This window comes from Babylonia areolata, chromosome 8, assembly GCF_041734735.1.
Source record: "Babylonia areolata isolate BAREFJ2019XMU chromosome 8, ASM4173473v1, whole genome shotgun sequence".
In the NCBI taxonomy this organism is placed as follows: Eukaryota; Metazoa; Mollusca; class Gastropoda; order Neogastropoda; family Buccinidae; genus Babylonia; species Babylonia areolata.
The window spans coordinates 20,498,780-20,513,895 of NC_134883.1; the positions used below are offsets into that span (position 1 = coordinate 20,498,780).

Consider the following 15,116-nt stretch of genomic DNA (forward strand, 5'->3'; position numbering starts at 1 on the left):
GGCCAGGAATCATTCCCTCCGCTTTTCTCGTCATGGTATGAGAAGATTGGAGGGGAGGGGGGCGGTGTAAAACGGGCATAGAGCCAGAATGACTCCCCTTCCCCCCCTCCCCCCTCACCCCCTTATTAAAAATGAACATAGACTGTAAATTGCATATGGGTAAAAGGCCAGAAATTTCTTCACTTCTCTTCCCTGATCTTAGATATAGGAGAGAGAGAAAAAAAAAAAAAAACTGGTGGTGGTGTGGGGGAGGGGGTGGTGTATATAAGGCCAGAATTCCTTTCCCCCTTCCACCCCTCTTCCGCTTACGTGAATTAAATATTGAGGAGAAGAGTGTATATGGGTATAAGGCCAGGAATTATTCCCTCCGCTTTTCTGATCATAGTATGAGGAGGCTGCAATAGTGGGGGGGACGGGGGGATGGTGGGGCGGGGGAGGGGGCTGGGGTAAAACGGGCATAAAGCTAGAATCACCCTCCCCACCCCACCCCACCCTCTTCCCCCACCCCTCCAACACCCCCCCCCCCCCTCCCCCCTCTATGTGGTTATGAGGCCAGAATTACTTTACTTCTCTCCAGATGTTTGTGAATGAAGAATGGTGGAGGAGGGGGATCAAAACGAGCATAATGCCGGCGTCACTGCCCCCCACCCCCTACCCTCACCCCCCACCACCCCACCCTTATGTGAACTTGACATCGGAAGGATAGTGCATGTGGTGATAAGGCAAGGGATTAATCCCTCCACTTTTCTGATCATAGTATGTGAGGACTGGAGGGGGTGGGTGGGGGTTGGAGCAGACATAGGGCCAGAGTCACTCCCCCGCCTCTCCCCCCCCCTCCTCCTGCCCCACCACTCCGCCCTCCCAACCTAACTGCTGCTCCCGCCTGGGAGAACTGCACATTGGTTGTAGATTGTATATGGGTGCAAGGCCAGAATTTCATTACTTCTCTTTTCTGATCTTAGTAATAGAAACTTTTTTTGGGGGGGTGGGGTGGGGGTTGGGGGGCTGGAGGGGGGGGTGTAGACAGGCATAAGGCCAGAATGACCCATAAGAAGAAAAAAAAAAAAGGGTGGCGCTGTAGTATAGCGACGTGCTCTCCCTGGGGAGAGCAGCCCGAATTTCACACAGAGAAATCTGTTGTGATAAAAAGAAATACAAAATACAAAAATACAAAATACAAAAATTACTTCTCTTCTCAGATCATGGTAAGGGAGTAATGAGAGGGGCGTGGGGGTGCTAAAACGGGCATAAGGCCAGAAACACTCCCCCACTCCCCCCCAAATGATAACTGAACATTAGGTGGAGACTGTATATAGGTAGAAGGCCAGGAATTATTCCCTCTGCTTTTCTGGTCATAGTATGAGAAGATTAAGGCCAGGATAAGGCCAGGATTTCTTCACTTCTCTTCTCTGGTTTTGGTGATAGAAGAATTGGAGACGTGGGGGAGGGGGTGAAAACGAATATGTAGGGCTAGAATCACTCCTCCCTCTTCTTTGAACTTAACATTGGGAAGAGGTGTATATGGGCATAAGGCCAGGATGTATTTCCCCCTCTTTTCGGACCACAGTATGAAAAGAATGGAAAGGGGAGGGGGGGAGGAGGGGGGCGAGGGGTTCTAACTGGGCTTTGGGCCAGAATCACACCCCCACTCCTTATGTTAACTTACCATTTGCAAGAGATAGTATATGGGTAGATGGCCAGAGTTACTTCTCTCTGCTTTTCTTATCTTGGGATGAGAGCATTGGCCAGAATAACTCCCCTCCTCTTTTGTTGAATTAGTATTGGGGGGGAGGGTTAATGTGGACATGAAGCCAGATTCACTCCCATCCACACGTAAACAGGAGGGGGGAGGGGTTGATTCTAGAACAGGGGTGGAGTGATTCGACTGCTCTAGAACAACTTCCCGGGTGCGGGGGGCGTTTAGGCACATGCCCATAATCAACCCCCCACCCCCTCCCCCGACCCTCCTCCCTTCCCCGGGGGGTAGTTTCGGAACGGGGAGTGATTTCGGCACATTACACCGGAAACCAGTCGCACCAGAGGCACTAAACTCCTTCTACACTCTCTGGTCGCACTCACTCACCGCGACTCCTTAAAAAATTTTAACTGAAAACTGCAAACACAGTTCGGTCCTCGTTCAGATCAGCTGCTTCCAACTGGTCGATACTACGTCTCCCTCTTTTATCAGGTTGTCGTTTGGGAAGGTGGGAAACATTGGAATGGATGGGAAGGGAAGGAGAGGGAGGGGAGGGGAGGGGAGAGAGGGGAAGCGAGGAGGAGGAGAAGAAGAGAGGACAAGTTCAGAGTGGCGGTGTGTTGGAAATGAGCGAGTCCGACATTGCGCCAGTGACAGGATGTCCTGTCTACCCCTACCCCCTCCATTGCTGCCTTTTGTTACACGGTCAGAGATGTTGGGAATCCTGTGAAAGAGTTCTTTTGCGAGATATGTACACATGCATGATAGTCAGTAGTGTGTCCGACCACCACCATCAGAACGGCGAGAGGTTGGCAACTGCTGCACCTGATTTTTTTATTGATAATTTGATGACAATAGAGACGGAGTGCCATGCCCAAGACGGGACATAACCTTAGGGTTTGACATGAAACCGGATCGCAGCTGTGTCCCGGTGATTTCCGTGAGTCTCTCAGTCGGTCACAACACGCGTGGTGGTGATAACAGCGGCAGCGTCCAGTCTTCCGGCAACCATGAATGCAGCAACGCGTGTACTGGTGATGCTCTGTTTGCTTTCAGGTACGATGTGTGTGTGTGTGTGTGTGTGTGTGTGTGTGTGTGTGTGTGGCTGTCTGTCTGTCTGTGTGCGCGCGAATCATTGCGATTGTTGGATATATTATTTTTCCTAACAGCCATCTTTTTAAAGATCTGTTGGTGTTTTTGTTTGTTTGTTTGTTGTTGTTTTTTTTTTTTTTTGGGGTTTTTCTCGGGGGTGTGGGGGGGTGACAAAATAGCTAGATTCTACGCATGTTTGCATTTTGTAGAAATGAAGGCATCCTTCGTGGTCCTCTCGTTACACTGAAATTGTTAACGAATTAAGAGCTTTGTTTGTAGAATAGCCTTATCACTCAGTTACTGTGCGGTGTATTCTTTTCTCACGAACTGAACCCGGCCTCCAGTGTCATCCCCCATCCCCTACCCTTACCCCCACCCCACCCACTACACACGTTTCTCTTTTAAATTTCTTAATAGCTTAGTTGAAACCTGTACTCACAGTTTTGAAACCCTTCTTGTTCATCAAGACGAGGACATTGTACAAATTTACGCTTGGAATCTGTTAACTGTTGTTTTTATTTTTTTTTATTTTTTTCAAGACTCAGTGTTAATCGCTGATGTCTCACGCGGCGTAGATGAATTACACGTGTTTCCGGTCGTAAAAACGTAACTACCAACGATCGAATTCTATTTGGTGAGTTACAATGATGTCATATGATTTCTGTCGTTTTACTTATATAACCACGTAGGCCAGTCCTAAAACACGCAGTCTTTTGTGATTCAGTTGTTGAAATCGAGGATTGCATGAGCTGTTGGATTCTCCGCAGCACAGTGTGACACAGCGAGTAGTTGACAGGGATGGGACAAGCCCTGGCAGGTGGATAGGGTAGTTTTTGACGGATACACGGTTCGAGGAATCGGGAGGGGGAGGGGGAGGTGGGTACGGGAGGGGGGGGGGGGGCGGGGGGGAGGGGAGTAGGGGGGGGGGGTGGGGGGCATTTCACCATTCCCGGATTCGAGGAAATTCATCACACCCGGATATAACAACGCCATAGGACGCTTGTGTGACGCTGACAAAGGAGTGACACTGGGTGGAGGTGACCGAGTTTTGCTGGCTCAGACCATGTTGTTTCGATGTCGTCATTTTCAACACCGTGTTGGGAGGGAAAGAGAACTTGTCGTTACTTCAGACTGACCAGGGTTAACCAATACACCCCCACCCCTCCACCTCACCCCATGATCACGAACCACCGTGATTAACTGTCAGTCCTGCAAAAGGTTCTTCATGTAGCAACCACAGTAAGGGGGGGGGGAGGAGAAAAAAAAAGAAAGAACCAAAAAAGAAAGAGAAGAAAAATGACATAGTATGACCACGTGACAAGATGTGAAGGGCTCTCCAAGACAACACTTCGGGGACTAGTGCAGAGGGAAAAGGTACCGATACAGACAGCAAAAGAAGTGGGCAGACAACATCACTGAGAGGAGCTTTGCCGACACTCAGGACCTATCACATGACCGCAAGGAAAAGGGGGCACGTTGGTGATGTGGTCAGCAGTGCAGTTCTTCCACGACCTCTTCTTCTTTGTTCATGGGCTGCAACTCCCACGTTCACTCGTATGTACACAAGTTGGCTTTTACGCGAATGACCGTTTTTACCCCCACCATGAAGGCAGCCATGCTCCGTTTTCGGGGGTGTGCATGCTGGGTATGTTCTTGTTTCCATAACCCACAGAACGCTGACATGGATTACAGGATCTTTAATAACGCGCGTATTTGATCTTCTGCTTGCGTATACACACGAAGCGAGTTCAGGCACAAGCAGGTCTGCACATATGTTGACCAAGGAGATCGGAAAAATCTCCATCCTTTCCCCACCAGGCATTATTACCGAGAATGGAACCCGAGACCCCCAAATTGAAAGTCCAACGCTTTAACCACTGGGCTATTGCGCCCGTCAACCTCCACGACCAAACCAGTGACAGTGACCAACACAGGGACAGATACGGGACAGTTCTCATTTGTTTGAGGTTTCAAACCGCGTATCGTCAAACAAAGCATAGATTTGGTCGTTCAATAACTTTCACGCTTGCGTTCCATGATATAATTGTAAACACCACCAAAACGCGTATGTCTTCCGCGATATTATTGTAAGCATCCCAAATAAAGCTGACTTCCATGATATAATTGTATCCCTCGCCTCCCACCCCCTCCAGCCCCCCTGCCCCCAGCTCCCCACCGCCCCCCCCCCGCCCACCACCACCACACACACCCCGCCCCCTTCCACCTCCCCCCCCCCCCCCCCCCCCCCCCGAAAACAACAACAACAAAATCAACAACAATTTTGTCTTCCATGATGTAATCGTAAACATCCACAAAACTTCCATGACATAATTGTAAACACCTCCAAAACATCTATCTTCCAAAAAACATTCATGTGCATGATATAATCGTAAACACCCCAAAACTTCCTTATTCTATGATTTAATTGTAAACACTCTCAAAATATCTCCCCTCCATTTATTATTGTATACAAATGGAGAAAGTTTATATAAAAAACAAACAAACTGTGAGTTGTAAACACTCCCCAAACATCCGTCTTCCATTGAGATTCAATCGTAAACACCACTAAGCATCGTTGATGTTGTAAATGTTTAAAAAAACAAAAATCTCTCGATCTTGAAAATGTCCCCAACAGAAAGTAAAAGATCTCAGAAATGTCTGTCTTCCATAACCTGATTGTAGACATACCCCCAAAACGCCGTTCTCAAATTGTTGCTCTTCGAACTGATGTATTTCCCATATTTCAGCTGTTATTAATGGAACTGATGTATTCTCCACATTTCAACTGTTACTACTGGAGCTGAAGCCTGTCTCCGATCAGACACCAAAGTCTAAGCACATTACAAATACAGAATCATTTACACAAGAGGCTGCCTACCTGGGTAGAGCCGTCTGACAGCTGCCTTTACGTGCTCACCAATCACGCGCACACATAAACATATACATTATATTACAGTAGGGTGGGTTTTTTTTACAGAAACTTTCCACGGACAACCCTTTTGTTGCCGTGCGTTCTTTAACGTGCCCATATCTTCAGACACATTCTCTGTGCTTTGATGATTAAATCTCTGGACTGGCAGACTCCCCAGGTTTCATATGTTAATTGTTGGAACTGAAGCATCTTACACACGCCCAGCTGTTCATCCTTGATCGTATTCCCATCACACCCAGCATGAAGCCCTCTCACGGGCATGATTCCCAAAGCTTAACGCACAGTGTCTGGGCTGCTGCAGGTGCTGACAGTCAGCAACCTCCACAGATTTTCTTCAGGAGCACAACTGGTCCCGGCTCCTCGATCCAGGTGACAGAGCACGCGCCACGAGGAACCATCATTGGTTTGGTCTTCGTGTCCACTGACGGTCCCGGTACGGTGACGTGTTCTGCCAGTTCCACAGAGAACGTTGCGGAACTGCAGGTACTTCCGGACCTCGGAGACGATGAATACAAACTGGTCCTGACCTCCGTTCTGGACCGGGAAACGAGGCCGTTCCATGACATCTTCATCAACTGCACGTCCAGCGGAGATCACCCTCTCTCCTCCGTCTTGTCCTGCCATCTGCACGTGCTTGACGTGAACGACAACGCTCCCGTGTTTGTCACACCTTCCTTCAACTTCAACGTCAACTTAACTACACCTGCTGGAAGCGTGGTGGGCAGGGTTGATGCTGTTGACCAGGACATGGGGCAAAACGCAGCCATCGCCTATTCTCTGGAGCCTGCCCCAGGAGAGGACAGCATCCTGCCTGTGATGGTGGACCCCCTCACGGGGGAGCTGACGACCCTCAGGACGATGCAGGTTGAGCCGGGCCAGTGTGAGGACTTGATTGTCTGGGCCCAAGACATGGGCACTCCCTCCCTCACCAGCATAGCTTCCGTCTTCCTGTGTATGTATGAATGTTCGTGTGCATTTATACGTGTGTGTGTGTGTGTGTGTGTGTGTGTGTGTGTGTACATTTATGTGTTGCTGGGAAGGGAAGGGTGATGTATATTTGAGTACAGGGTGGGGTTGAAGGGTATATTTGTGTATGTGTGTATTTACTTATTTGTGAGAGGGGGTATGGATAGAGGGAATGTTGTGTCTCAGTAAGTAATATTTATCGTGTGTGTGAGTATTTAAAAGGGCGCGCGCGCGTGTCTGTGTGTGTGTGTGTGTGTGTGTGTGTGTGTGTGTGTGTGTGTGTGTGTGTGGGTGTGCATTCGTGCGTGCGTGCATGTGTTTGTGAGGTTACAGTGCTCTGGTACGCGTGTGTAAGTGTGTAGGCATGTTAGTATGTCCAAACAGAATTCTATGTTAGAAAATAAGAAATATGTTAATGCTTATGCAGTTTTGTTTTTAGTGCAGTTGATATTTAATGTCAGTGTGTGTGTGTGTGTGTCTGTAAGGGAGGGACATATATATACATATATATATATATATATATATATATATATATATATATATATATATATATATATCTGTGTGTGTGTGTGTGTGTGTGTGTGTGTGTGTGTGTGTGTGTGTGTGTGTGTGTGTGTTCTATGAAATGCATTTTGTTTTAATCTAAGCCATATTTACCTCATAGCTTTTATAATCTTTAGTGTGCTTTTTCATTCATATGAACGCACTGGATGTTTTCCATTGTCAGATAGCGGTTGATATGCTTTTTAAGGCATGTTTATAGTAAACTATGATGTAAGGCGCTTTGAGCAGCATTGGTGCTGGATATCGCGCCATAGAAAAACTATGTATTATTATTATTATGAGAAACTACAAGAACCATTAAGTATACACAATCCTTCAGAATATGTATCACTGTAAACGGAATACAGTCACTGCCTAACAAAGAGTCACCCAGGATGGTAATTGTCAAAGCATCTTCCATCACCACCTCGCCTCTCTCTCTCTCGATCTCTCTCTCTCCTCTCTCATTATGTGTTCTACCTATTTCCACTGTCAAGTATGCAATTATTGAACCGACTAAACGTCAAATTGTTCGTCCTAAAAGGTCAAATTTCTCTCACTCGTGGGAAGGGAGGGGTGGTGTGTGTTTGTATAATTATAGAGTGGGATTGAAGGGGTATTTGTATCTCTGTCTGTCTGTCTTTCTCCCTCCCTCCCTCTCTCTCTCTCTCTTTCTCTCTCTCATTCTGTATTCTCCATGATTACATTCAACTGTTAAGCATGCAAATAGTTTATTCACTTCATTACAAAGTGTCAATCATGAAACTTGATGTATTCACCGCACGCCAAACTTTTCATCCTAGAAGCAGGCACACTCTTCACTGTCCAGCATGAAGTCCTCTCACGGGCACAGTTCCCCAAAGCTCACCGCGCATTCCTGTGCCGTTACAGGTGCTGACAGTCTGCAGCCTCCACAGATCGTCATCAAGGGCATCACTGGTCCTGATAACTCCTCGATCCAGGTGACAGAGAACGCGCCACGAGGAACCATCGTTGGTTTGGTCTCCGTGTCTACTGACGGTCCCGGTACGGTGACGTGCTCTGCCAGTTCCACAGAGAACGTTGCGGAACTGCAGGTACTTCCGGACCTCGGAGACGATGAATACAAACTGGTCCTGACCTCCGTTCTGGACCGGGAAACGAGGCCGTTCCATGACATCTTCATCAACTGCACGTCAAATGGAGATCACCCTCTCTCCTCCGTCTTGTCCTGCCGTCTGCACGTGCTTGACGTGAATGATAACGCTCCTGTATTTGTCACACCTTCCTACAACTTCAACGTCAACTTAAATACACCTGCTGGAAGCGTGGTGGGCAGGGTTATGGCTGTTGACCAGGACATGGGGCGAAACGCAGCCATCGCCTATTCTCTAGAGCCAACCAGCTTCCTGCCTGTGAAGGTGGACCCACGCACGGGGGAGCTGACGACCCTCAGGACCATGCAGGTTGAGCCGGGCCAGTGTGAGGAATTGATCGTCTGGGCCCAGGACATGGGCACTCCCTCTCTGACCAGCAGAGCGTCCGTCTTCCTGTGTATGTATGAATGTTCGTGTGCATGTATACGTGTGTGTGTGTGTGTGTGTGTGTGTGTGTGTGTGTGTGTGTGTGTGTGCAGATTTATGTGTTTATGGGAAGGGAAGAGTGATGTGTATTTCAGTACAGGATGGGGTTGAAGGGTATATTTGTGTATGTGTGTGTTTACTTATTTGTGAGAGGGGGTATGGATAGAGGGAATGTTGTGTCTCAGTAAGTAATATTTATCTTGTGTGTGAGTATTTAAAAGGGCGTGTGTGTGTGTGTGTGTGTGTGTGTGTGTGTGTGTGTGTGTGTGTTTACATCTTTGTGAAGGGGGTGGGGGTGGATAAAGGTTCCTTCTTAGTACGTGAATGAGAGTTTGTGCATGGAAGAAAGCTTTTGTAGTCTGTTGAATTGTACAAGTACTACAAGAACCATTAAGTATACATGATCTTTCAAAATATGTATCACTGTAAACGGAATACAGTCTCTGCCTACCAAAGAGTCACCCAGGACAGTAAATGTCAAAGCATCCTCCACCACCACCCCCCACCCCCACTCCTCCCCCCCTCTCTCTCTGATTATGTATTCTACCTATTTCCACTGTCTAGTATGCAGTTATTGAACCTGAACGTCAAACTAAACGTCAAATTGTTTATCCTTAAAGGTCAAATTTCCCTCACTCGTGGGAATGGAGAGGTGGTGTGTGTTTGTATAACTATAGAGTGGGATTGGAGGGATATTTGCATCTCTGTCTCTCCCTCCCTTCATCGCTCTCTCTCTCCATCTCTCTCTGTCTCTTTCTATCTATCTCTAGCTGTCTCTGTCTCTCTCTGTATTTTCCATGATTATATTCAACTGTTAAGCATACAAATAGTTTAATCACTTCATTACAAAGTGTCAATCATGAAACTTGATGTATTCACCGCACGCCAAACTTTTCATCCTAGAAGTAGGCACACTCTTCACTGTCCCGCCTGAAACCCTCTCAAGGACACAATTCCCCAAAGCTCACCGCACAGTGCCTGTGCCGTTGCAGGTGCTGACAGTCTGCAGCCTCCACAGATCGTCATCAAGGGCATCACTGGTCCTGATAACTCCTCGCTCCAGGTGACAGAGAACGCGCCACGAGGAACCATCGTTGGTTCGGTCTCCGTGTCTACTGATGGTCCCGGTACGGTGACGTGCTCTGCCAGTTCCACAGGGAACGTTGCGGAACTGCAGGTACTTCCGGACCTCGGAGACGATGAATACAAACTGGTCCTGACCTCCGTTCTGGACCGGGAGACGAGGTCGTTATACGACATCCTCATCAACTGCACGTCCAGCGGAGATCACCCTCTCTCCTCCGTCTTGTCCTGCCGTCTGCACGTGCTTGACGTGAACGACAACGCTCCCGTGTTTGTCACACCTTCCTTCAACTTCAACGTCAACTTAACTACACCTGCTGGAAGCGTGGTGGGCAGGGTTGATGCTGTTGACCAGGACATGGGGCAAAACGCAGCCATCGCCTATTCTCTGGAGCCTGCCCCAGGAGAGGACAGCATCCTGCCTGTGATGGTGGACCCACGCACGGGGGAGCTGACGACCCTCAGGACGATGCAGGTTGAGCTGGGCCAGTGTGAGGAATTGATCGTCTGGGCCCAGGACATGGGCACTCCCTCTCTGACCAGCAGGGCGTCCGTCTTCATGTGTATGTATGAATGTTCGTGTGCATGTATACGTGTGAGTGAGTGTGTGTGTGTGTGTGTGTGTGTGTGTGTGTGTGTGTGTGTGTGTAGATTTATGTGCTTATGGGAAGGGAAGAGTGATGTGTATTTGAGTACAGGATGGGGTTGAAGGGTATATTTGTGTATGTGTGTGTTTACTTATTTGTGAGAGGGGGTATGGATAGAGGGAATGTTGTGACTCAGTAAGTAATATTTATCTTGTGTGTGAGTATTTAAAAGGGCGTGTGTGTGTGTGTGTGTGTGTGTGTGTGTGTGTGTGTGTGTGTGTGTGTGTGTGTGTGTGTGTGTGTGTGTTTACATGTTTGTGAAGGGGGTGGGGGTGGATAAAGGTTCCTTCTTAGTACGTGAATGAGAGTTTGTGCATGGAAGAAAGCTTTTGTATTATGTTGAATTGTACAAGTACTACAAGAACCATTAAGTATACATGATCCTTCAAAATATGTATCACTTTAAACGGAATACAGTCTCTGCCTACCAAAGAGTCACCCAGGACAGTAAATGTCAAAGCATCTTCCATCACCACCACCCACCCCCACTCCTTCCCCCCCTCTCTCTCTGATTATGTATTCTACCTATTTCCACTGTCTAGTATGCAGTTATTGAACCTGAACGTCAAACTAAACGTCAAATTGTTTATCCTTAAAGGTCAAATTTCCCTCACTCGTGGGAATGGAGAGGTGGTGAGTGTTTGTATAATTATAGAGTGGGATTGGAGGGGTATTTGTATCTCTGTCTCTCCCTCCCTTCATCGCTCTCTCTCTCTCGTTCTATCTATCTCTAGCTGTCTCTCTCTCTCTGTATTTTCCATGATTATATTCAACTGTTAAGCATACAAATAGTTTAATCACTTCATTACAAAGTGTCAATCATGAAACTTGATGTATTCACCGCACGCCAAACTTTTCATCCTAGAAGTAGGCGCACTCTTCACTGTCCCGCCTGAAGCCCTCTCACGGGCACAATTCTCCAAAGCTCACCGCACAGTGCCTGTGCCGTTGCAGGTGCCAACAGTATGCAGCCTCCACAGATCGTCATCAAGGGCATCACTGGTCCTGATAACTCCTCGCTCCAGGTGACAGAGAACGCGCCACGAGGAACCATCATTGGTTTGGTCTCCGTGTCTACTGATGGTCCCGGTACGGTGACGTGCTCTGCCAGTTCCACAGAGAACGTTGCGGAACTGCAGGTACTTCCGGACCTCGGAGACGATGAATACAAACTGGTCCTGACCTCCGTTCTGGACCGGGAAACGAGGCCGTTCCATGACATCTTCATCAACTGCACGTCAAATGGAGATCACCCTCTCTCCTCCGTCTTGTCCTGCCGTCTGCACGTGCTTGACGTGAATGATAACGCTCCTGTATTTGTCACACCTTCCTACAACTTCAACGTCAACTTAAATACACCTGCTGGAAGCGTGGTGGGCAGGGTTATGGCTGTTGACCAGGACATGGGGCGAAACGCAGCCATCGCCTATTCTCTAGAGCCAACCAGCTTCCTGCCTGTGATGGTGGACCCACGCACGGGGGAGCTGACGACCCTCAGGACGATGCAGGTTGAGCCGGGCCAGTGTGAGGAATTGACCGTCTGGGCCCAGGACATGGGCACTCCCTCTCTGACCAGCAGAGCGTCCGTCTTCCTGTGTATGTATGAATGTTCGTGTGCATGTATACGTGTGTGTGTGTGTGTGTGTTTATGTGTTTATGGGAAGGGAAGAGTGATGTGTATTTGAGTACAGGATGGGGTTGAAGGGTATATTTGTGTATGTGTGTGTTTACTTATTTGTGAGAGGGGGTATGGATACAGGGAATGTTGTGTCTCAGTAAGTAATATTTATCGTGTGTGTAAGTATTTAAAAGGGCGCGTGTGTGTGTGTGTGTTTGTGTGTGTGTGTGTGTGTGTGTGTGTGTGTGTGTCTTTGTGTGTGTCTGTGTTTGTGTTTACATGTTTGTGAAGGGGGTGGGGGTGGATAAAGGTTCCTTCTTAGTACGTGAATGAGAGTTTGTGCATGGAAGGAAGCTTTTGTATTATGTTGAATTGTACAAGTACTACAAGAACCATTAAGTATACATGATCCTTCAAAATATGTATCACTGTAAACGGAATACAGTCTCTGCCTACCAAAGAGTCACCCAGGACAGTAAATGTCAAAGCATCTTCCATCACCACCACCCACCCCCACTCCTCCCCCCCCCCCTCTCTGATTATGTATTCTACCTATTTCCACTGTCAAGTATGCAGTTATTGAACCTGAACGTCAAACTAAACGTCAAATTGTTTATCCTTAAAGGTCAAATTTCCCTCACTCGTGGGAATGGAGAGGTGGTGAGTGTTTGTATAATTATAGAGTGGGATTGGAGGGGTATTTGTATCTCTGTCTCTCCCTCCCTTCATCGCTCTCTCTCTCTCTTTCTATCTATCTCTAGCTGTCTCTGTCTCTCTCTGTATTTTCCATGATTACATTCAACTGTTAAGCATGCAAATAGTTTATTCACTTCATTACAAAGTGTCACCGCACGCCAAACTTTTCATCCTAGAAGCAGGCGCACTCTTCACTGTCCCGCCTGAAGCCCTCTCACGGGCACAATTCTCCAAAGCTCACCGCACAGTGCCTGTGCCGTTGCAGGTGCCAACAGTATGCAGCCTCCACAGATCGTCATCAAGGGCATCACTGGTCCTGATAACTCCTCGCTCCAGGTGACAGAGAACGCGCCACGAGGAACCATCATTGGTTTGGTCTCCGTGTCTACTGATGGTCCCGGTACGGTGACGTGCTCTGCCAGTTCCACAGAGAACGTTGCGGAACTGCAGGTACTTCCGGACCTCGGAGACGATGAATACAAACTGGTCCTGACCTCCGTTCTGGACCGGGAAACGAGGCCGTTCCATGACATCTTCATCAACTGCACGTCAAATGGAGATCACCCTCTCTCCTCCGTCTTGTCCTGCCGTCTGCACGTGCTTGACGTGAATGATAACGCTCCTGTATTTGTCACATCTTCCTACAACTTCAACGTCAACTTGAATACACCTGCTGGAAGCGTGGTGGGCAGGGTTATGGCTGTCGACCAGGACATGGGGCGAAACGCAGCCATCGCCTATTCTCTAGAGCCAACCAGCATCCTGCCTGTGAAGGTGGACCCACGCACAGGGGAGCTGACGACCCTCAGGAGGCTGCAGACCAGGGCGGGCCACCGTGAGTACCTGATCGTCCGTGCCCGGGACATGGGCGAGCCCTCCCTCACCAGCAGTGCTTCCGTCATTCTGACCATACTCTAGGAGCCTCTACTTCCAACTTAACCGTTTTAGTTGTGCAGTCAGAGAGAGAGAGAGAGAGAGAGAGAGGGGGGGGGGGAGACAGACAGACAGACAGAGAGGGCGAGTTACGGTGGCAATATAAAACGTATTTGCAGTGCATACCTCTGCCCACCATTGTCAGTTCCTGAGAAAAAAATAAAGCAGTATTATGCCTTCCTTGATGATGTTTTCGTGTGTTGTTCTTGCAACAGTACACTACAGTCGCAACATGTACCGTTCTCTGCAGCTGTCATCAACTATGTTACATTGCGTTGAATGGGTGCCAGGCCTTCTTCTGCGAGTGCTCAGAGAGATCAAGATCGAGCTGATCTTCGTTCCATCCATTCCCCCATAGCTGCTTCGCTTTTCGTTTAGCTGATTACTTTTTTTTAATTGTTAATTGTTAGAAAAGATATTACTATAGAAAAATGGAATCAATTGCGAATTTTGTTTCAGTTGTCTCTAAATATAACCCCGATACCCCCACCCCCCACCCCCATTCCTTTAAACGTATATTGGAAACATAAGAAAAAAAGGAAATGGAGGAGAAGGGGAAAATAAAAAGGGGGACAAGAAGGATTAGAAGACGGTGATCAAGAAGAAGAATCAGAATCAGTATTAGAAGAATAACGCAGAAAGAAAGAAAGAAAGAAAGAAAGATAGATAGATAGATAGATAGATAGAAGAAGCAATGCTAAAGAAATAGCAGAGGAAGAAGATGACGATTCAAGAAAAAGATGAGCAACAACATCAACAACAACAACAATAACAATAATAACAACAACGACCGCTGCTCCTTTTCCTGTCAGGTGGCAATGTTCATGCGTTGCGAGAACCTCAGCAAACTTATCAGTGCTAAATGGGCCTGATCTCTCACAAAGAGAGACTTCTGGAGTTTTTGTTTTGTAGGTATAGTTCTGCTTCCTCTTCTCACTGGTTTCTTGTCAGTTGACTACAAGATGGTTTAGACACGCACGCACACGTTCATTTCAAGACACACACACACACACACACATATATATATATATATATATAGAGAGAGAGAGAGAGAGAGAGAGAGACATACATACATACATACATACATACATAATACAGAGAGAGAGAGAGAGACATACATACATACATACATGCATACATACATACATACATAATACAGAGAGAGACATGCATGCATGCATACATACATACACACATACATACATAGAGAGAGACACACACGCAATGGATGTGGAGAAAGGGGGAGAGAGACTGGACGTTAGAAGAGGGTGTATAGCGAAACACACACACACACACACACACACACACACACACACACACACACACACACACACACACACACACACAC

At 47.6% G+C, this 15,116-nt stretch overlaps 1 protein-coding gene across 1 annotated transcript; it reads left to right on the forward strand.

Annotated features, from left to right (window-relative positions):
• The first annotated feature begins 2,413 nt into the window (after positions 1–2,413).
• Positions 2,414–13,948, forward strand: LOC143284638 (protein dachsous-like). Its single transcript, XM_076591512.1, has 6 exons — positions 2,414–2,752; positions 6,022–6,672; positions 8,121–8,762; positions 9,784–10,437; positions 11,476–12,117; positions 13,101–13,948. Exons 1-6 carry the CDS (start codon positions 2,707–2,709, stop codon positions 13,751–13,753), a joined length of 3,288 nt encoding a protein of 1,095 aa, XP_076447627.1. The 5' UTR covers positions 2,414–2,706; the 3' UTR covers positions 13,754–13,948.
• The last annotated feature ends 1,168 nt before the right edge of the window (positions 13,949–15,116 follow it).